A 23276-nucleotide genomic window follows, 5' to 3' on the forward strand; every position below is an offset into this window, starting at 1 on the left:
ATTTTCCCCTCCCTTTCAGTGTCCTCTGACAACTAGAAAGCCAGGCTTCTGTTGGTTTAGATGCCCAAGGTGGGGTGAGGGTGCTTGAGCACAGACTGCGGGTCAGCCTGCCCCTCTCTGGTGACACCTCGCGGGAAGTGCTGTGGCTGTGGTGGTCTGAGCAGCTGAGGCCCAGCCCTGGTGCCATCGCTGGTCTGGGCCACAGGGAGCCATGGCGCTGCTTCCTAGCTCCTGGAGCCAGGAGGCCCTGATGTCTGAACCTTCTGGGACGCTCCAGCCCATAAGCCTACCTCTCTGAGGCCATCTTTTTGCCTTTATGCTTCTCTACTCTATCAAGCTGGGGCAGTGGGCAGATGATGACACCAGCAGCAAGGGCCTATGAGGCTCTTTTACCACTTCAAAGCACATGATTAATCTTTTTTTTTTAATCATTGTAAAAGTCCAAGAGCAGGTAAAGGTCTCAGTTGCCAGAGTGGTGCTGACTGGAACTGGAGCCTTCAGATGACAAGGCCTCTGCACCCCTTCTTGAGGCTCCATCTGCCCCCTGCCTGCCCCGAGCCAGCTTTCTGAGTAATCCAGGAGAATGGCACCCCTGGGCTTAGGCAATCCGGTGTCCTAGTCCTGGGACCAAGGGGACTGCTGATTGATGTGTCTAGGGGCCAGGGTCAGTGGACACTGGGGGCCCTGGAGGGGAAGACCCCAAGTGGGCACAGGTACTGTTCCCCTCCACGAGGGGGCTGCATGCCGCCAGTATCTCCCATTTATTTTCTCTGCTTCCAGCTTGGGGCTGAGAGGATGGGTGCCCCTGCCAGAGGCTGCTCAGCTCCTCCAAGAGCTGCTCTGCACCCAAGGCCCAAAGCTTCCCTGGGCCTTCCTTACCTAGTCTCGGCCTAGTCTGACCATGTCCACTGCCACCCTTCTTCACCACCACACTGTCTCTTGTTCACGTGGCAGAGCTCCTGGTACCTCCCCTGCAGCACTAAGCTGGTTCTGCGAACACTGAGGGTTGGTGCCAGTGGTGTCTGGAGGCAAGAGACAAGCCAGAGAAGGGACCCGGGACCTGACCTCCAGCCCAACTGTAGAGCCCTTCAGTTCCTTCTTGCCTGGGGCCAGGACAGTGGGCAGCAAATGGGAGGGCTCGTGTTTCAGCTGATCCTTAAGGCCCAGCATCCATCAGGAGGAAGGGCTGGCACCCAGGCTGGCCACAGGGGGGCACTTATCTCCAAGAAGGAGCTCAACCTGGGCTCCACAGTGGCGCCAGAACTTTCCAGGCTAGGCTTTTGACTGCTGCACTTGCCTGGAAGGACAGTGCCTGCCCCTGCCCACCCATTGCTATTCTGACCTCCACCCTCTCTCTTTTTTTTTTTTTTTTTTCTTTTTAGTTACTGGGCCAGGGGATTGAACCTGGTACTTCGTATGTGGGAAGCCAGCACTTAACCACTGAGCCATATCCGCTCCCCTGGGCTGGTTTTTTCATTTATTTGCCTTTGCTTTTTTTTTTTTTCCCAAGAGGCACCAGGGACCAAGCTTGAGTCACATCTGCTCTCCCCTTTTTCTCTTTTTAACCTTTTATTTTGAAATAATTTTAGACTTACTGAAGAGCCAGAAAGATGACTCTAGAGTTTCTTTGTACTGTCCACCCAGCTTCCCCTGAGGTTTAGCCTCTTCTGTAACCATGGTTCTGCTCCCTTTTCACACACTGCTTGCCAACAAAGGAGGCCTGAGTGAAGCACAGCTAGGTTGGCACCATCTCTGTCCCCACTCCTGCTGGGCAGCTAGTACTGCCAGCCAAGCATTATCCCAGTGGCCCCTGGCTTCACATACCCACCGTTCAGGGCTCAGGGCCCAGGGCCCAGGCAAGGCCAGCGGGCCAGCAGGGCAGGTAGATCTCAGGTAGTGGCTGTCACATAGGTGGGGGGAAAGGAGCAGGGACTGGTGGCTGAGCAGGTGAAGAGGCTGGATGGAGGTCCCTGGAGTGGAGCAGGATCCTGGGCAGAGACTAGGCCATGCAGCTCAAACTCCCTCTGGAGACACAGCCTTGAAGCCTCCAGGTAGGTAGGGTATCTGGGAGGATGGAGTTGCAAAATAATCTGGATCTGGGCCCTAGAGCAGGCACCAAGAAACTGGGAGGCCTGCCTTAAAGCCTTCTCCTGGGCTTTAACCCAACTTTGGGTGACCAAAAAGTAAAGAAAACCCAGGTCACTGTTACCGCCAGACCTGCCTTTCCCCCAACAGCTTGTGGGTAGAGGTTCTGTCTTGCGCTAACTGAAGGGGAAATGCACGAAGGCCTTGGAAGGCTTAGTGCTCCAGGAGATAAGTGACTCCGGTTTCTAAGATCTCAACAGGTTGCCCTAGCCCTCTGTTTGAAGAATCACTGATTGAGAATAATGAGCTCAAAGTCCCTTATTTCTTAGGTGTCAGAAATGTTATATGAAATAAGCCCTGGCAGGGACAAACTTGACTAAAGAAAGGTGATAGAGGAAGCAAGATGAGGGCAGTGTTGTTTCTCCTGTTCTGACAGGAGAGAAGGGCACTACTGCCAGGCTGCCGTGTCCCTGGGTGTGGAGCAGGCAGGGGAGAGGGACAGCAGAGACAGGCATCTCGATGCCTGTTCCACAGGGTTGTTGTGAGGACTAGGTGGTGAATGTCTGGAAGGCCCCTAGCCCAGCCCTGGTGCACCGTGACCACCTCAGTAAATGAGAGCTTACAAAAGCCTGCGGGACCTCTTACACAGCAACCTCATCTCAGGCTGGGCCTCTGGCGTGGATCCTGGGAAAGCCTGAGTAGGAATCAGGCAGGCTATTTGTAGTGCTGCCAGAGGAGGGGGCCCTTCTATCCTGGGGGCAGAAGAGGCAATCATCTGGTGGGAGATTAGAGGGAAGGAATTTTCAAGGCACCTGCAGCCCACTGTATACCTGGTTTCCGTGTCCAATGCCGCGCATGCATGATCAGAGGAGGCTGGCGACTTGGGCAGGTCATCTGGACAGATGCAGTAACACCCTCCATGGGGCTTGCCTGCTACAGACCACAGAGCCTGTTGGGTGGGGTAGGCCCTGGCTGGGTGTTGGAGAGGACTCCAGCCTGTTCTGTAGCCACTGTGCAGTAGCCCTATTCAGCCCTCTGCTCATCTTGGTCCCTTTTCTCTCCCAGTTGGCCTGGGTAGGACAGGTTTCCAGAGGCTTCAGAGCCAAGGAGGCCTGGGTTCAGGTCCAGCCTCTGCCTGGTCATATGTGCCTGGACAAGAGACTTCCCCTCACTGAGCCCTGAGTGCCCACCCGTAAAGGGGGCATGATGATAATATCTACATCAAGGTTATCGGGAGGATCAGGTAATGCGTGTCAGCCCTCAGAATAAAGGGGTCATCTCCCCTTTGACCAGGCTTCCCTGGCGGTGGAATGTTGTCCCTCAAACCCAGAACAACTCTACCTGTGTTGCTGAGTGGAGCCAAATGAAAGCAGAATGGGATCAAACTGTGTTTCATGAGGGGAGGAAATCGGGATGTCTGTGCTGTGTGGAGGTGGGTGGCTGATACAGTGAGAGGACTCTGAAAGGCTCACTGCCAGACCTTCTCATGTCAGCTACTATACCAGGCTCCAGAGAGGTCTGAAAATAGAGACAAAACAATAAAAATTGAACCAAAACAAAAATCACCAAAGAAATGTTTTAATTTATAAGATTCATGCACTTTGAAAAAGTTTAAAATTCTTACTGCTTAAAGGTATGAATTGGATGATGGGGGTGGTTTTGCAAATTTAAAAGAGGCCACTTTTGTGTGATCTATATATCTTTTTTAAAAAGCGGGGGGAGTGGGGGAATAAGAGGCCACAAACCTTCTGAGGCTGACATTGACTATAGGATTTTAGATACGTCCTATGGGAAGAAAGGCTGACACATGCCACAGGTTAGCTGCTAAGTAAAGAAACTGTGGCTGGGGTCCTTGATGAGCTTGTTTGGCAATCAAGTCTCTTAATGGAGCACTTAAAGCCAAGATTTCCTGAGCCTCCTCTTGACATAGAGGTGCAATGGACACAACCAATCCAATGTCCACATAGAAGAGGTGGCATTGGATTGGGAAAAGTAGACATGGTGGACGATGGGTATGGGGAAAGGCAGGAAGAGATGAGAGGTGGAGGCGTCTTTGGGACATGGAGCTGCCCTGGATGGTGCTTCAGAGGTAATCACCGGACATTGTAAATCCTCACAGGGCCCACTGGATGGAATGGAGGAGAGTATGGGCCATGATGTGAACCATTGTCTATGAGGTGCAGAGGTGCCCAAAGATGTACTTACCAAATCCAATGGATGTGTCATGATGAAGGGAACGAGTGTTGTTGGGGGGGGGGGAGAGGGGGGGTGGGGGGGTGGGGTTGAATGGGACCTCACATATATATTTTTAATGTAATATTATTACAAAGTCAATAAAAAATAAAATAAAATAAAGCCAAGATTTCTAACTCCAGAACATTCTGAGGAAAAGCAGGAATGCCAGGCTCAGGTGACACCACAGGCTCCAACCACCTTGTTTGTCCCATTTGACCTGATTTTCTTTTGTTGTTGTTGTTGTTTTGTTTTGTTTTTTTCTGATTTTCATCTCTGCCTTCCTTATAGCTTTGGTCCTGAGGGCTTTGACTGTCAAGTGTAAAGGTTGGGAATGTGTATTGCCCAGGAATGGGAAACCAGGGTTCTTGGCTATCGTTTTGGGGCTAAAGCCCCTTTTTAGGAGACTTTAATTCCAGCTACTCTCTCACCCTTGGGTGACAGCTTAACTCTAGTTGAAGAAATGCCCCCACTAGCTCCCCTGTATGCTGGCTGGTTTATAAGCCTACTCAGGCCCAGACAGCAAGGGACATTCCTTCATTTCAACTCTAGCTGCTTTGCTATGAGGCCTTTCTAAGGTTCCCTAGTACTTGTTTCTGCAGGGATGAGAGTATCCTTAGTCCAGAGTAGCAGGAGGAAGAGGGAAAGTAGGTGACGAGCTGAGCCACCACCCTCCACTCGGCAGCAATGGCAAGAGCAGAAAGGCCGCACTGCCTGCTTGACAGCTTCCCCCTGCTCTCATCCTCCCTTGGGCAGGGGAGGCTCTGCCTCTTTAGGGCCTGGACTCTGAACCAGCTCACGCTCAGCCTCTCTCTTCCTCCTTCCAGTATACGTGGTGGAAGACCAAAGAAGGGATGACCTGGGCCCATCCACCTGCCTCACAGCCTGCTGGACTGCTCTCTGCTGTTGCTGCCTCTGGGACATGCTCACCTGACCAGCCCAGCTCACCTGTCCTACTAGCTCTGCCCCCACCTCCAAGGGGCATGCCTGCCCCCAGCTCTTCTGATTGCAAATGACACCTCTACCTTCAACACGATGGGATTCTAGATTAGCGGGGGTTGCTCCTGTTTAATTCAGTGACTTGATCTTTTTCATGTTAAGAATCTGGCTGGTTTTGGTCTTTTAACAACTGTGCTAAATGATTATTTTTTGGCCAAAGGCTTAGTTATGAAATATAATTTTAAATTATACATTCAAGGTAGTGGAAAGATGTAATACACTACCGAATGATCTCTATGCTAATGCCCTATATGTTTCAATAAATCTGTCCAAGCCTCAACTGTGTCTCAGTTATTCAAGATAGAATCTAAGCCCTGGGTTTGTGCATCTATGCCTTTTGGATTTTGTTACCATTTCTAACTGCTCACCTAAAACCCAGGTTAAGGCTTGTAAAACTTGGGTTGCTCATGTATCACTGTCCAGTATCTGAAGGGGACCTTTTTACCTTGCATGCTGGGTACTACACAAGCAGGGTGAGTGCTGTCAGGAAGGCAGGTTCTGAGGCCGGGTTCCTTCACATTCTTCCTCGTTCCACTCTGAGATGGATCAGGTGGGAGCATTGACCAGGAAGCTGTCATCCCTTTTACCCAGAGCCTAGGAAAGCAGCCTCTGTGGTAAATGTGGGCTGGCTGCTCCCTACTGCACTGCCCCCCAGTATGCACACGCGCACACATACAGGTAAAGAGCTAGCCTGATAAAACTGGTCAGGCAGGATGCCACCCATCTCAGCTTTGGCCACAGGGTGGCGCTGAGTTGCCACAGCAGCAAGTCACATTTTTCCTTCTTCAACTGGCAGGCTCGGCAGGCACCTAGGAGGCTGCAGTTGACAACTGCCTGCCTATCTGCCCTCCTAAGGAGCAGTATGGTGATAAATGTTTACCAACTCAATTGTTCTTTACAAAAAAACAAAGGAGTTATGATTTTGTAGCATTTTCTGATTTCTGTGGTGAAAATGCTCCCACCATGGCTGACTGCAAGCTACCAACATGATGTCACTGAATGTGGAGTTGGGAAGAGAAATGCACCATTATCCAGGTACAACAGATTATTACCTCAAGAACACTGAATATGATAAAATGTAGTAAGATACTTTGGAAGGGAGGCATTTTGAATATTTGGCATCCTTGCGTTCCTATTACTTAATTGTAAATTTATATAATTTATTTTTAATAATGCCTGGGTTTAACAACCAGCATTCAACAGAATTCCCGAAAATTTAATAATTGGCTCTTGCAAGCTGGTACAAGTCAGTCCCAGCATACCAGTGCCCCTAAGCCTGCAGGAGGCCTCAGGATTGTGGTGTCTACCTTCCTTATGATATTGGCCAAAGGGAGACAGCCTTGGTGGTGCTGGTTTATTACTGATGCTTCCCTTGGAATGTTTGGGAGGGGAAGGCATCTTTAGGCAGACTGCCACAGAACCACCACTATTCTGCTCATTTAAATTCCGCTCTACCCTGGTCTCCTCCTTCCCTATCTATATACTACATGGAGGCCCAGAAGTTGAGGGATTTAACTTGAAGAGAAAAGGAAAAGAGAAGAGGGGAGACCACAACCCCAAGGAGAGAAAGGCTTTGATGCAGAAGGAGCAGGACCACAGCCCTGGAGAGGGACTGGGATGGATGTGGAACAAAAGCCACCACTTCTCTGGCCCTCTGCTCTCATCCCTCAGGCTAAAACAAGCAGACTTAGAGTAGGACAGATGCCTTTTATTGGTGGGACCAGCACGTGTAGCAGTAGACTCAAGCAGCGCTTCCCTGTCTGTCCTGCCTCTCCTCTCCCTTTTCTTGGGAGTTCAGGAGAAAGAGAGGAGTGTCTTGGGGCAGGGGTGGCAGGCAGAGCCAGAATAAAAAACAAGGGTGGGATCTGCAAGGGACTTGGGCTAATGGAGAAAATGTGGGGTTCCTAGGCTATCCAGAGAAAATGTCCATCTGGGCAGAAGAGAGGCTGTTCCCGGCACAGGCTGCTCCTCCCTCCCCAGGAAGGGACAGGGTCCAGAGGAAGAGCTTTCCCCTGAGGCTTCCTACTGTGCCCTTCGAGCCATCAGCATCTCCCGGATGTTGTCCTCAGCTTCCTTCACGCTCCGCTCAAGATAGGATTTTTTCTGCTGCAATGTGAGGAAGAAACAAGGTTAGGAGCAGGGTGAGTGGGCCAGGATAGCAGAGGCAGCTACAGTGCCCAATGGTAATGACTTCTCTGTGATGACTTTAAGGAGCATACTGGCTATTGGGATCAGGTGCACACACCTGCCCAGGGTGCCTTCCCCACCCCCACCCCACCTAACCTGGAGGGAGGCACCTGGGCAGGGAGGAAGGGGTCGCTTGGTTCGGGAAGCAGAAGTGCTCTGTGGAAGACGGGGGAAGGGTCTTGATACAGGCCTTTATACCAGCCAGCCAAAGGCCAGGAAATTCCAGGACAAAGCTCCTGCCCTGTAACAGACTTTCTCCTCAAGTTTTTCCATGGCCTGGGCCAGACGCCTAGAGCCACCACTGCCACAGAACGGAGAGTGTGCACTCTGCTCGTTCCAGCGAGACAGCCAGCTGCCATGAGGACTGAGACTGTATCACACATCTCATCGAGGCAGATGAGTCAGGATGAAATCTGCTTTTTTAATGAAACTGCTGCCTGCTAGAAATCCAGCACAGTGACACACCAAATAAAACACACCTTTTGCAAGTTTACCTCCCACCCCATCTGGGTTCTAAATTAAAAATGCCAACACAGACACAGAACTTTAACTACTTTCAGGAGCCACATCTGGACCAGGATTACAAACGATTAGTCAAAGGAAATGCTGTCTGTCCACTATTTGCCCTGTGGTCACCCCAGAAGTATGGTAGCTTCATCACTGCTCCCTACCCTGAGGACATACTTGTGGTTTCATTCCCACTTACAGACATGAAGTGATGGCTCCCTTTTTGAGGAATATTAGCCACGTCTCAACCGAACACTTTGCTAATCTCCTCCCAGGGTGCAAATGACCAAGCCACACAGACCCAGTAATGGAGAGCCCCGGCCCAGGCAGCCCGGATGCAGCCAGTGCCTTCCCCTTCCCTCCACCTCCCCCCGAGCAGCAGGAGGTTCCCTCTGACCACAGGAGTGCACATATAACCTGGGAAAGCCAGGGGAAAGAGTGGGGCAGAGGGTGGTGAGTTACATGTGACCGTGCCTGAAGCAGCACCGCAGCCTGGTCTGATGGGATTTGCTCAGGAACTCATCTCCAACCACTGAGATGGGGAAAAATGAAGTGCACGCCCCTTATGCCTCGCCGCCTTCACCACTGAACCTCTCTGGTGTCCCTCTACATATCCCTGTTTAACTTCTCCCACTCCCTGCCCAGATAATTTATTAAATGATACATTTAGAGGCTTTTCCCTATAGGTGCCAAACGTGGCACACACAAATCACCAGTCCTTGTATGAACCTCTGATTCCTGCTTGTCCTTCCTCAACTTCACATTTCCTTAAGGCTAGAAGGAGCCATGTCGCTTTACTCGTCTCCCATCTGTCCAATTTGCACATGATTTCTTACAACGCAAACAGGAGCACCATAAAAACCCGTAGGGATCATGCTATCAATTCAATGGACACAAATCTTATGTTGCTAAGGAATTTTGTTTTATTAAACTGCCAAACCTGATATAGTCTTATCATTGTGATGTCATAGTAGGAACTTAAACTTCCTTTGATAAACAACCCTTAGACTTTACTTATGGTGAGTTAAAAAGAGGCAAGTAGTAATGATTCCTGACACACCACTGAAGAATGTATACATACAGAACATTGCACAGAAGGGGAGTGGCAGCTAGATACAAAGTGCCATTTACCATCTGGGTACCTTTTGGCTCCTAGCCCCATGGGAATCTGAGGGAAAGGCTAGTGGGGCAAGCAGGGTCCACCCCCGCAAGAGTCAGCCAGGGACCCAAGGACCCAGGGGCCTTGGTCTATTGCATTAAATTTTACCAACTTGCTGTCCCAGCTGGCAAAACCATAACCCTGGAACATCAGCAAGAGCTTTTTTGCCCTGTTGCCCAGCCTCTGGCCAATCAAATTCAGGTTTTAATTCTCAGCTTTGAAATTCTTAATTCCAACAGATGGGGCATTCCTAGCAAAGTAGCACCTGTTTTGTGACAGTATTTCTATAGTTCCTCTCATCCCCAAGCACACCTAAGGCCAAAAGACCCTCATAACCAAACCCAGACCAAAGCACCTAAAATGAGAGATGCCCGAGAGTCAGAGTCCACCCCAAGGCTCTTATGGACCCCAAGGACCCTCCCCTGCTGTGCTTCTGACCACACTAAATTGCAAAGGCCTGGGTATGTGTCCTGAAAAGTTTGTATGCTGGGAATCATTTATCTCCAAAATAACTGTGGTTAAATTGACCCAAACACAAATGAGGTCATCAGAGAAACTGAGAAATTTAAGGAACCAGGGATTAAGTCACATTTTTTCTTCCTTGAACCTCCATAGCTTCTTCCTAGAACTACTGGTTCTTGCAATTGCTCAAGCCAAAAACTTTGGTGTCATCCTTGAATCTTCCTGCTTTCGCACTCAACATCCAAACAACCAACACATTTTGTTAGCACAATCTCAAATTGTACCAGTCTGCCCTTAATGCAGTAATCTCCTAACCGATCTCTCTCCTGCCCCTAATCTCTATCAGTTTCTTTTCTACACGGTGGCCAGAGTCATGTTCTAACACTTAAAACTCTCTGTGGTGGTGGAATTATATGCACCAATAAATAAATGTTCTTAATCTGTGTCCCTGTGGGTATAACCCATTTGTAAACAGGACCTCTTGAAGAGGTTATTTTTAGTAGCGATGTGGCCAGCTGAAGCAGGGTGAGCCTTAACCCAGATTACTGGAGGCCTTATAAAGACCATCCCAGAGTCACAGGCGCCAGAAAGGAGAGGACATCGCCATGTGACAGGAGCCAGGGAGTCAAGCCAGGGAAGCCCAAGGAACTGTGGCAAGCCAGCATGGGAACGGTACCGACGCCAGGAGGGCACAAACCTTCTAGCCTCCAAAACCAGGGGACAATAAATTCCTCTGTTTAAGCCAACCAACTTTGTGGTATCTGTGATAGTGGCTCTGGCACACTAAGAAGCCCTCCATGACTAAAACCCTCCAATGACTCCCCATCTCACGGAAGTAAAAGGCAAAGTCTTTAAAACTGCCAAAAAGCCATGCAAGGTCTTGCTCCCAGCTAATTCTCTGACCTCACCTCCTACAACTACCCCCTTGCTCATTCAGCTCCAGCCACAACGGCCTTTGTGCTGTTCTCCAGGACACTAGACACGTTCCTGCCTGGCCTCTGCCCTTCACTGTTTTCGGTCTAGGAACCCTCTTCCCCAGATAGCCACAGAATTTGCTTCCTGACTTCCTTCAGGCCTTTCTCAAATGTCACCTTATCTGAAAAGCCTTCCCCACACTCCCTGTTCTCCTGACTGTGATTTTCTCCATAGGATTATCACCACCTGAAACAGTACTTGTCTGTCTTCCCTTGGCAGAAGGATAGGTCCATGAGGGCAGGACTCTATGCAGTCCCCTGATGTATCCCCGTATCTAGAACAGTGGCTGGCACATAATGGAATCTCAATATTCGTTGAATAAAGTGCATTTATTAAAGTACCTTACTGATTTACTTGTATACACATTGCTCCTTTTTCATTCTCCCTCCCAACTTGAATGAACGAGGGACACCCACCAGAGGAAGTAGTGGCAGAAAATGATCATTCCTCCTCAAGAAGGTTTTCAGTTTTGAGCACTGTCCTCTAGCCTCGGTCCCTGGATATGCATAGGTTTAAAAGGCAAACCTCACAGATCCCAAAGAAGACATCAAAGCCTCCCTCTCACAAACAGAAAAGGCCCTTATGCTTTCTCAGGTGAAGTAAAATAAACCATCCCAATTTCCCGCATCCTGGACTCTGGTATCCTCGACTTCGGTATAAACTCCAGAGGGTACTTTTAAACCCATGCCTTCCACCAGGAGTCCTAGAAAGGCATTTGCTGTCCTCACTGCAGCTTCTGTCTGTCTCACTGAGCAATTTCCTTCAGGATGCTTTCCCTAGAAATTCTCTGGTGGCATCAAACCACCAAGCTCTGGGGGCAGCAACATTCTTGTGGAGCCTTGTTCCGACATGAAAGTCTAAGATTTCCTGTAGGGCTCGGCATGGCCAGGGAAATGACATTGTTAGAGTTATTGCTCATCAGCCCAAAGTTCTCTTTTCTGGGAGTCAGACTGAGGGGTTGGCATTTCATTCTCTTCCTCTCACGAAATAAAGAGGCTCAAGTCCCTAGAACTTTCTGATGTGACAGAATCTCTCAAACAGGTTCCTGAGGTAATTCATCTCATGACACTTTTTTTCTTTTCCTAGGAACTTGGTCTCCCTCTCCTTTTTTAAAGTAATATTTTTTCTGTTTTCATTCCTTGGAGAGCAGAAAAGAGTTTTCTCCCCTCTGACCCTCTATTTGCCCATTTTTACAATGAGGAATTGGACAATACCAGTGTCCTCTCCCCACAATTTTTTCTTTAGCCACAGAAACTTTTCTTCAAATGAAAGCCTAAAGAAATCAAACAGGAAAAATGGAACATGGGAGAGGGGGAAGACCTAGAGAATAAAAGCAGCCCTTCCAGTTTGCCCGACTCCAATCCAGACTACAGGGGCAGGGGACAAGCCACTCTTCGGTTCCCGTCTACCCCTGATTTCTCCACAATGCGTGTCCTGAGAGACTGTCCTGAGTTTATAAACTACCCAGGCCAGACACCTCTCCCGTGGGCTGAATCCATGGCTTCCAGCTTCTGCACACCACTGCCAACTTCAATCTCTCCCATCTCACTGTCTCTTCCATGACTTCAAAGTTTAAAAATCCTAGAACTTCAGTGATTCTCGTGTGCTCTCCGTTTATAGAAGTAAAATGACCAGAGAGTGCCAGCTGCCCACAACAGGGAAGTTTAGCAAGAGGACAAGAATTCACTGAAGGCATAAAGGCATGTCTTGGCCGACAGGCAAAGTATGGGAGAAAGCAAGGGAAACAAGAAGGGGAAGAGAAAAAAAACGAAAGGCAACAAGGGGGCACAGAGAATTCAGAAAGGGAAACGAAACAAAGTAGGTCATCGGGGGCAGTGCAGTGCTCTAAAAGCACCAGAACTCAGATGACCTGGCTGGAGAGGACGACTCACCAGTGGCAGTAAAAGCAGGGAAAAGCCGAGTAGGAATGTGAAGCCTAGAGAAGGTAAAACTGATCCAAGGACACACGTCCACTTGTGAACTCTTCACTCATAAAGGACACAATGAGGATGTGAGGTACCTGCTGAACTATATGGTGAGAAGCTCAAAGAAAGAGAAAGCAATTTAGGCATGGAGCAGGAAAATAGAGAGAAATTAAGAAAGGGTTACTGCCCCTGCATCTGTTTAGAAACTACTTTAGAAACATCTTTCAGAGGTCCCTCTGCTGAAGGACAGGAACAAAAGACTTGGAACAAAACACTGACCTTATCTTCCACCCAGGTGGCCTTTTACCTGTTAAGAGGATCTGACACTGCTACTTCTTGGGGTCAGATTCCCCAGTCCCACCTATGACCACGTGCTGGCTACCAGCCCCAGTTCAACCTGCCCAAGAAAAACATCTAGACAACCTGAAAACTTACAGTGGAGCTACACTGGGAAAAAACTCTTTCTCATTTCCTCTAAACAATAGTGGTTAGTCCCTCAGTTCCCCAAGGGTTCAGGTCATCTCTACCTATTGTTGCCCTTCCAAACACATCAGCTTCTTTTCAGTCCCAGAGAAAGCACAATCCATTAGACAACCTAGAAAAGACAAGGTAGAAAGATAAGACCTAGGAGGGGGCAACTGTTTCAATGCATATAGCACTGGTCAGGCTCGAGCTAAAGATTCATCATCATCTGTGGGCACCAGGCTTTAAAAGTGATGATGGCAAATCAGCAAGCCATATCAAGTGACAGAAGGTGGAAGGAGGAAAGGCATTTGGCTCCAAAAACAAAGATTAAGGGGAAAAGAAACCTGGTCACTGTTGTAATATCTAAAGCAACGCTCTTAAAATGTGAGTCCCTGGGACCAGGCAGGGGATCGCCTGGGAACCTGTTAGAAATGCAAATTATCCAGCCCCAGCCCAGACCCAATGCTGGGATAGAGCCAGCACTCTGTGTCTGAACAAGACCATCAGGTGATTTGGAGCACATGAGAGTTTGAGAACCACTGTTCTAAAGCAAAAGTCAACCAACTTTTCCTTTTTTTTGGGGAGGTAGCACTCAACTACTGAGCCACACCTGCCCCACAGCAAACTTTTTTCAGGCCCTCACAATTCATAATTCACAACTCTGCCACTAAAGGGCAAAAGCAGCCAAGACAATGTGTAAACAAATCAATGTAGTATAAATGAATATGCACAGTTGTGTTCCAAAAAACTTTTATTTACAAATCAGGCAGCAGGCTCGATTTAGTCAACCTCGGTTCTTGAAGAAGGATCCTTAAAGAGTAGAACTAAGTCCAACAGATAGAGATTTCAGGGACTTTTAACCTTCAATGAAAGCTCTCTAGTAAGACCATCAGTTTCCATCATCCATCCTTCCGTTTATTTATTCAGCCAGTTGCCAAACCATTTCTCCTTTTTCCTTCAAAAACCCTGGTTCCTTTGGGGGTCATGGCGTCCTGCTATACTGCCCACTTTGCCTCCTTGTTACCGCAATCTGCCAACATCCTGGCTAGCACCACTCAGTCATCAGTGGCTCGCTGTCTTCCTTTCCACCCCTGCTGCACCATTCAAGGTGACTTCAACAAGAATGTAGATGGTCCAGCCAATACCATGACTTCCTCTCCCCCCACAATTTTTACTTTACCCCACCTCAAGTCACTCAGTCCATGGTTATACCCTAGATCTTGTCAACCAGTAACTGTACCATCTCCTTCAGTTTCAGTTCCACTCTCTGATCACCACCACCACAATTCATATTCTCTGAGGTCACTTCTATTTGAAACTCTTATTCCAGCATTTCTTCAGTCTCATCACTCAGCGACAAACTTTTTATTAACCATCATGCTCCCAAAGCTTTTTTCACTCATACCCAGCTTAACTCCCACAGTCCACCATTTGCATTTATTCCCCATGCAGGCACCCATTTCTCCTTTGCCCCCTTCTTCCTCTACTGCACTTGCCTAGCAAAATACCAATCCAGGTTAAATGCAACTATCTACCTACACCATGTCTATACCTGAATAGCTGAATGTTGCTGGGAAAAAACAAAACAATACCTTATGCTGTATAGCCTCCCTTTAAATCCAGAACCATGAATTTCAAATGGGCACTCAATACTGTCTGGAAATTCTATTAAGTTTCCTTAATATATTCATTTGTTTGTTCTCTGAAATAACATTCATACTTTTTCTTGTTTCCTCAAATCTCCCTACTCCCTCCTCTCTTCTCACTGCAGAGAACTTTCCCTTCAAGTTCACTAAGAAAATACAAGCAATATGATCAGAATTCCATCTTCTTCCCATTAGCAACCTACTAACTGACATATATCCAAACACGTACTCTTTCCTTTCACTATTGCTAAAATGGAGACGATACCCTGTTCCTATCAAAAACCAGCCCTTCCACTTGGTTATTCCATCCCCACTCCCCTTCTCAAAAACTTGGTTATTTGTTCTCTTTCTTCCTAATCTTCAGTTTCTCTCTCTCTGCAAGATCCTTCTTGGTGAGACAAATCTTGGAAAAAACCTTTGTTTTTTTTTTTAAAGATTAATTTTTATTTATCTCTCTCCCCATCCCCTCCCCGCCCCAGTTGTCTGCTCTCTGTGTCCATTCGCTGTGTGTTCTTCTGTGTCCGCTTCTATTCTTGTCAGCGGCACCGGGAATCCATGTCTCTTTTTGTTGCGCCATCTTGCTGCATCAGCTCTCTGTGTGTGCGGAGCCACTCCTGGGCAGGCTGCACTTTCTTTCACACTGGGCAGCTCTCCTTATGGGGCACACTCCTTGCACGTGGGGCTCCCCTACATGGGGGACACCTCCTGCATGACACAGCACTCCTTGCGCGCATCAGCACTGCGCATGGGCCAGCTCCACACAGGTCAAGGAGGCCCTGGGTTTGAACTGTGGACCTCCCATGTGGTAGGCGGGCGCTCTATCCGTTGAGCCAAGTCCACTTCCCGAAAAACCCTTTCTTGACATCACATTCCCCTGTAGGTACTGCCCCATCTCTTTCCTCCCCTTCTTAGGAAAACTTCTTTTTTTGAAGATTTATTTCTCCTCCCTTCCCCTCCCCACCCCATTGTCTGCTTTCTGTGTCCATTTGCTATGTGTTCTTCTGTGTCTGCTTGTGCTCTCATTAGGCAGTTCTGGGAACCAATCCTGGGACCTTCCAGAGTGGGAGGAAGGCAATCATTCTCTTGTGCCACCTCAGCTCCCTGGTCTGCTGAGTCTCTTATTATCTCTCCTCTGTGTCTCTTTCTGTTGCACCATCTTGCTGTGTCAGCTCTCCACATGGGCTAGCACTCCTGTGTAAAGCAGCGCTCCAGCACTCTGCGCAGGCCACTATGCAGGTCAGCACTTGGTGTGGACCAGCTCGCCACACAGGCCAGCTTGCCTTCACCAGGAGGCCTAGACCTCCTATATGGTAGATGGGAGCCCAACTGCTTGAGCCACATCAGCTTCCCTCAGAAAAACTTTTTGAAGTAGTTGTATTTATTAGTAGCCACCACTTCTTTCCCTCCCATTTGCTCCTCAGACCTCTCCACCCACGCTTCCACCCACACTGGTGAACTGACCATAGTCCAGGTCATCAATGATCTCAATGTTGCTCAAACCAGTGGCTACTTCTCTATTCTTTTCTTACAGTATTCAACACAATTCTTGAAATGCTTTCTTCTTTTAGCTTTCATGATACCACTCATATATTCCTACTACATCACTGGCTACTCCTCTTTAGTGACTCCTTCTCTGTTCAATTTCCAAATGTCAGCATTTTCTAGGACACTGTCCTGGAACTCTTCTCCCCATTGATGGTCACTTAGAAACCTCCATCTAGTGCCAGAGCGTTAAACATTATTATATCTCCCAAATTTCTACCTCCAAGATAATTTCCCTTTAATTCTAGATTTACATATCCAATATCTTACTTACCCTTTAGGAAGTTAAACTCAAATTTAGCATGTTTAAAACACACGATTGATTTATAGTCACCCTTGAACCCTCCCAGTCTCCCTCATTGTACTGAATGATTCCAACCTTCACCCAATGGCTCAATTTAAAAATATAAAAACAAAAAATACATAAGTCATCCTTGATTCTATTCTTTTCCTCAATTCCCCCACCATCCAATCCATTGGAAAGTCTTGTTAATTTACTTTCAAATATATCTCCGGGGAAACGGACTTGGCCCAGTGGTTAGGGCGTCTGTCTACCACATGGGAGGTCCGCTTCAAACCCCGGGCCTCCTTGACCCGTGTGGAGCTGGCCCATGCGCAGTGCTGATGCGCGCAGGGAGTGCCCTGCCACGCAGGGGTGTCCCCCGCATAGGGGAGCCCCACGCGCAAGGAGTGCGCCCCATAAGGAGAGCCGCCCAGCGCGAAAGAAAGTGCAGCCTGCCCAGGAATGGCGCCGCCCACACTTACCGTGCTGCTGACGACAACAGAAGCGGACAAAGAAACAAGACGCAGCAAATAGACACAGAGAATAGACAACCAGGGGAGAGGGGGGAATTAAATAAATAAATCTTTAAAAAAAAAAAAAATATATATATATATATATATATATATATATATATATATATCTCCGAACCATATTCCTCTTTTTATCCAGCTCCACTGCTCATCATCCTTGTCCAGGTCCCCATCATCTCTAGCCTGTACCTCTGAAATGGATATTGTAAAACATAAATCAAATCAGGTTACTCATTTTTTTTTTCTTAAGATTTTTAAAAAATTTCTCTCTCCCTCCCTGCCCCCACCAGCACTGTCTGCTCTCTGTGTCCATTTGCTATGTGTTCTTCTGTGTCCACTTGCATTCTTTTCAGTGGCACCGGGAATCTGTGTCTCTTTCTGTTGCATCTTCTTGCTGTGTCAGCTCTCCATGTGTTCCGCGCCACTCCTGGGCAGGCTGAACTTGCTTTCGCGCTGGGTGGCTCTTCTTATGGGGTGCACTCCTTGTGCGTGGGGCTTCCCCACGCAGGGGACACCCCTGTATGGCACGGCACTCCGTGCACACATCAGCACTACATGTGGGCCAACTCACCACACAGGTCTGTCTGGAGGCCCTGGGTTTGAACCCTGGACCTCCCAGGTGGTAGGTGGCTGCTCTATCAGTTGAACCAAATCCACTTATCCAGGTTACTTATTAGCTCAAAGCTCTCTACTGGTTTCCAAAAACACATAAAATAAAAACCAAACTCCTTCACCTGGCTGGTAAGTCCTGCATGATCTGACCCTTGCCACCTTCTCCAACCTCATCTACCAATTTTCAACTATGCTTAATCATCTCCACCAAACCTATCTCTACTTTAGGACATGTGCAGTGTCTGTTGCCTCTATCTTGAATGTTTAAAATGACTGCCTTCTTTTCATGCAAAGCTAAGCTGGCATTTCAGCTCTTCAGAAAGGCCTTCTCTGATTACTCAACTAAAAGAGGTCCCCCATCACTCACTAAACCATCAACTTTACTGCATGATATTTTCTTCTTTATTTCTTTATTGTTTGTATCCCTGCACTAAATGTAAGCTCCATAAGTGCAGGAATCCTGTCTGATTTGATTAATGCTTAATCCCTGGCATCAAAAACTGGCACTTAACCAGCATTTATCGAGGACCCCAATATATGTTAGGTCTTCTATGCACTGGGATTAGAGCAGTGAACAGGTCACATACTTATTCATAGAGATTACAAAGACATCTAATTACCGTTGTAAAAAGGGCTGAGGGAAAGGCACAGCATTTAATGGATGAAACACGTGACAGAATCAAGGAAATCACAGAAGCACTTTTGAACTTAGTTCTGAAAGATAAGTAAGAATTAAGAAAAGAGGCCAGAGTGAAGAAGATAGCACTTTCAGGCAAATGGAGTAGCATGTGCAAAGGGCAAATGCAGTACAGCATGTTTGGAGAACTGACTTACAGCCAGCAAGCCTGAAGCTCAGATTGAGAAAGTGATATAGAGAAAGATAAGGCTAGTGAAGTCAAGTCAGATCATAAGGGATCTTAAGCCATATTAAAGATTTTGGTATTTATCTTAAAACAATGGAAATCCATTAGTTTTTAAACAAGGGTAACAAATGTCAAATTTCCTTTGAAAACAAACTGTTACTCTGGCTGCAACACAGAATGAGTTAGAGAAGAGCTCTCCGACAGACCAGACTGCCTACCAGGCATGAATGGGTAACAGAGAAGCCCAAGTCACTGACCCCTCAGTCCCTGGGGTGGCTGAGTGGGTTCAGAAATTCCAAAGCCCCTCTAGACAGTTAACTCTAACCTTGAGCACCTTTTCCATTTATTCCAGTGAACTGTGCACAATTATTTTCTGTGTGATATAAAAAAAGGTTGAAAAGCACTGAGAATGTAAATATGAATGCTGAGAAACCTTTCAGGAGGCCTCTGAAGTGAGATGAGAGCACTGTAGTGGTAGCAGCAGAGACTGAGAAAAGCAGCTAGATTTAAGAAATATTCAGGAGGAGTCAACATCAGGACTTCACCAAGTCCTTCATCATAACCTTCATTAGATTTCAGAACTTTGGGGGTGGGTGGGTTATGTCTAGAATGGCTCCCAAGAATACCTGGTTGCATGCTGGCTGGATGGTTTTGTCTTTCACTGACATAAGGAATCCAAAAGGAGGGCCAGGTTTGGAAGTAAAGATTATGAGTTATGTTTTGGACATGCTGAGTTCAAGATACTTGTGGAGACATGTGAGATTGAGAAGAAAACAAGATTGTGTCTGAAGTACAGAAAAGAAGCCTGGGCTAGAGATATAATTTTGCATAGAGGTAATGCGTGAAACCATGAGAATGGATGAAATCCCTAGAGAAAGAACACAGAATAAGAGAAGATAGCCTAGGACTCAGCCTTGAAGAAATTCATTATTTTAACACTGGAAAGAAGAGAAAGAACCAGCAAATAACACTAAAAAGGAGGGAGATTTCTTGGTGTCATAGAAGATAATAGTAGTTCAAGAAAAATGATAAGACCCTGGAAATCACTGGATGTGTTCAAATAAGAACAGTGACAACGACATGTCAGAAATGGTTGGTAGCTGGAGAGGAGAGTGCTACATCAAGTGGCCTCTAGGATACCTTCCAATCTAAAAATGTCTATGGCTCCCTGAGACCTGACCCTAAGGCTTCATGAAGGAAAATTACCTGATATTTCAATTGTTACAGATGAGCCCCGCCAGCACACCTACTGCAGTATCTGACCAATATTTTTACCTATCTTCAGTGAGCTTCATGCAGGTCCAACACAGGGGCTGTAGAAACACCAGTATAATTATGCCCAAGGAAATTATTACAGGGGCTGAAATGCTATGTTCAGGAAATAAAGGAGCAATGAGAACACCCTTCAGAGATCACACAATGCCACAGCTAAGAATTGTGTACAGTATAAAGGTACTAAAGGTAGGTTAAACAAGACAAGCATTTGTCTGCTTTAGGAAATGGGCAAAAAAAGTTCAGGAGCAGGATGCACAGAGAGCACTAACAATGTCATGGCTCAGAAACACAATCTGGGGTCTTCGGTTCTTTTATAAAACAAACAAAAACTAAAAATTACAGTTTATATAGAACAAACTTAGTTCTAAGTCCCATCTTATGTGAAAAAATATACATACACAGTACATAATAAAGAAACCTCAGGTAAATAAATTTTACAAAAGCAAACATTTCCCTATATACGTTTTTTTCCTCCTGCTTTTCCAGGATCTGAAAGCCAAGTATTCATCAATAGGGATTATTTAAACTCTACAACAAGTCTTCCAAATGAGCAAATAAAGTGAAAACAAAAATTCTTGCTATTTCAGTTTGTCTTTAGTTTGTTTCAGTCTTACCAGAAGAGCAAGAGGATCACATCAACAGTGTTTACGGGGGAGTTTGACCTGTATGCATGGAAAGGGGAAGGTGAGTAAGGGTGTGCCTGCTGAGAGAGGAAGTAAAGGCAACACCGTGCATTCTTGGAAAGGTGGAGGTGTAACTGACTCAAGTGTGGGGGCAAGACAAGCATGCAGGTATCTGTGGCAAATACCTGGAGTCAATCCAAACCTGCTTTCTGCTCCTACCTGCTTTCTGCTCCAAGCAAGTTGAGAATTCCTATTTTCTTACAACTTAACAACAAAAAGACAGAACAACCCAGTTAAAAAAATGGGCAAGGAACTTAAATAGACTTTTCTCCAAAGAAGATATATTCATGGCCAATAAGCACACAAAAAGATGTTCAACATCATTAGCCATTAGGGAAATATAAATCAAAACCATAATGAGATACTACTTTGTAACCACTAAGATGGCTACAACCAAAAAGATGGGAAATAAGTATTGTGAGGATGTGGAAAAACTGGAACCCTCATATACTGCTGGTGGGAATGTAAAATGGTGCAGCTGCTGTAGAAAAAAAGAAGTGAAAACAAGTGTTCAAACAAAAACTTGTACACGAATGTTCATAGTAGCATTATTCATAGTGGCTAAAAAAGGGGAAACAACCCAAATGCCCATCAACTGATGACTGAATAAATAAAATGTAGTATAGCCATACAGTGGAATATTATTCAGCCATAAAAAGGAATGAGGTATTGATACATGCTACAATATAGATGAACCTTGAAAACATTATGCTAAATGAAATAAACGAGACACAACAAGCTTCATATTGTATAATTCCATTTATATGAAACATCTAGAACAGGCAAATCCATAGAGACAGAAAGCAAACTGACGGTTGCCAGAGGCTGAGGGGAAGGAGGTGGGGGCAGGAGACTAGGAGCTTAATGGGTATGGGGTTTCTTTTTTGGAGTGATGAAAATGTTCTAGAATTAGACAGTGGTGAAGGTTGCGCAATATTGGGAATATACTGGAAACCACTGAATTGTCTATTTTTAAATGTTTAAAATGGTGGAGTAGGTGAAATTCAGTGGCTGAGTGTATGCTTTACATGTACAAGGTCCCAGGTTCAATCCCCAGTACCTCCTAAAAAAAAATTTTTTTTTGAGTTTAATATGGTGAATTTTATCTCAATTTAAAAAAAAAGATTTTCTATTCTTTTCAAAATGCTGCACCAAAAGGGGAAAAGATAGAATATGAAAGCCCCATGTTTTAAACCAGGCATGGCAAGACAAGTTCTAATAAATTATTCTCACAGAAAATCAGTTTTTACTCCACCCATAGGCTTAGAGTAACACACATACATATACATACAAACTGGCCAGCGTAAAATAAACTGACGCATTAATTTCTAAAAATCGGTGGTAATGTTATCAGAAGCATTAAGCATTTAGATTGAGTTATTAATAATAAAAGTGCTCTGGGAAGGGCCGATGAACAAACAAGGGTAAGGAAACTTCTGTGTGAGCACACTACCACTTTCCAATCGAGTAACATATTTATACAACTAAAAAAATAGAGATATGGCAACCGGAAACCCATAAAAGAACCTAGAGACAGTAAAAACAAGCAAGAGCTCAAAGCCACTGCGGGCACAGATGCATGACTCATCTGCACCGCCTCTGCTGATCTGCATAGGTCAGCAGAGGGCAGAATTGGAGAACTACAACTACACTCCAATATCAAAGGACTATTTATAAAACTTTCAAAACCCCTTGGTTTTCTTTTCATTGAGATAGAGTAAAGGAAAATTCGCTGTTACACCTGTCAGAATCACCTAAGAAAACACTGTGCCATACGCTAAGCTAAGGTCAATCAATCAACAAGGGCCTTCGCTCAGGCACTGAGTATTCTGCAGGCACAGGAGAGGTCAGGTCCACGTCACCCACGGATACTTCTCCGTCCAGGGTGATGCAGGGGCGCAGACCATGATGAAGTCACTCTACAGACCAAACGTCAAATCTGCCACTTGTCCCCAACTCCACACCCACCAAGTTACCATGGTACTGGTGCAAACAGAATGGTGTTTAATATACTATTAGCGCTGATCTAAGTAGATGACATAACACCAATTAAATTTATAATGACACTGGAGTAATAAAAGAGCCCTTGACACACTTCTCTTTGCAAACATGATTCAAGTAGTGGTTTTCATTTTGTCCTTTCTTCAAGTTCCAGATGCAAGGCCACTTAGAAACCACTTATACTCTCTTCACTCAAAAAGCTAGTGTTTAGGGGTCTATCATTTTATAAGAAAGGACCACAAATATTAGAAGGGCCAGCTACTGGGAGGTAGCTGGCACAGAAGTCATCATGACAGGGCACTCCTTGCGCGCATCAGCACTGCGCATGGGCCAGCTCCACACGGGTCAAGGAGGCCCGGGGTTTGAACCGCGGACCTCCCATGTGGTAGACGGACGCCCTAACCACTGGGCAAAGTCCGCATCCCCTCTTACATTTTTTAATGTAACATTTTGTGTTATCTATGTATCTTTTTAAAAAAGATAATAAAATAATTTTTAAAAGATAGAGAAATAATAATAGGGTGGTGTACAGGAATCCTGTAGTTTTATGCATGATTGTTCTGTAAACCACATTTTCTCAAAGAAGTTTTTTTTAAACATTTTGTTAGGGATCTTTTAACTTTGGCAGGATTGTTCAAAATTAGTAGGCATGGCTGCTTTTGCCTATGTAAGTATACTTCTCTCAAATTTTACTCAATATATCACATATACATGGCAGGGTTTATTATCTCCAATATTCTAAATTGACTGTGTCCAACCTTCCTGTGCAGTGTGGTCCCAGTGTGCTGAGCTCCAAGCCTAACTGAATGGCTACCTTCTTCAACCCCTCCCAAGGGGAATACACT

The 23276-nt window shown here is 46.2% G+C and overlaps 1 protein-coding gene across 2 annotated transcripts in view; it reads right to left on the reverse strand.

The window, feature by feature from the left end:
• Positions 1-7009: 7009 nt before the first annotated feature.
• PFDN1 (prefoldin subunit 1) overlaps positions 7010-23276 on the reverse strand; it is an 84495-nt gene continuing 68228 nt past the window's right edge. For both annotated transcript variants that reach the window (XM_058279769.1, XM_004477834.3), the window contains one exon: positions 7010-7422. In XM_058279769.1, coding sequence (XP_058135752.1) covers positions 7339-7422 — 84 coding nt within the window. In that variant the 3' untranslated portion in view covers positions 7010-7338. The remainder of the gene's footprint in view (positions 7423-23276) is intronic.

Source organism: Dasypus novemcinctus, chromosome 2 (genome assembly GCF_030445035.2).
Source record: "Dasypus novemcinctus isolate mDasNov1 chromosome 2, mDasNov1.1.hap2, whole genome shotgun sequence".
NCBI classification, from domain to species: Eukaryota; Metazoa; Chordata; class Mammalia; order Cingulata; family Dasypodidae; genus Dasypus; species Dasypus novemcinctus.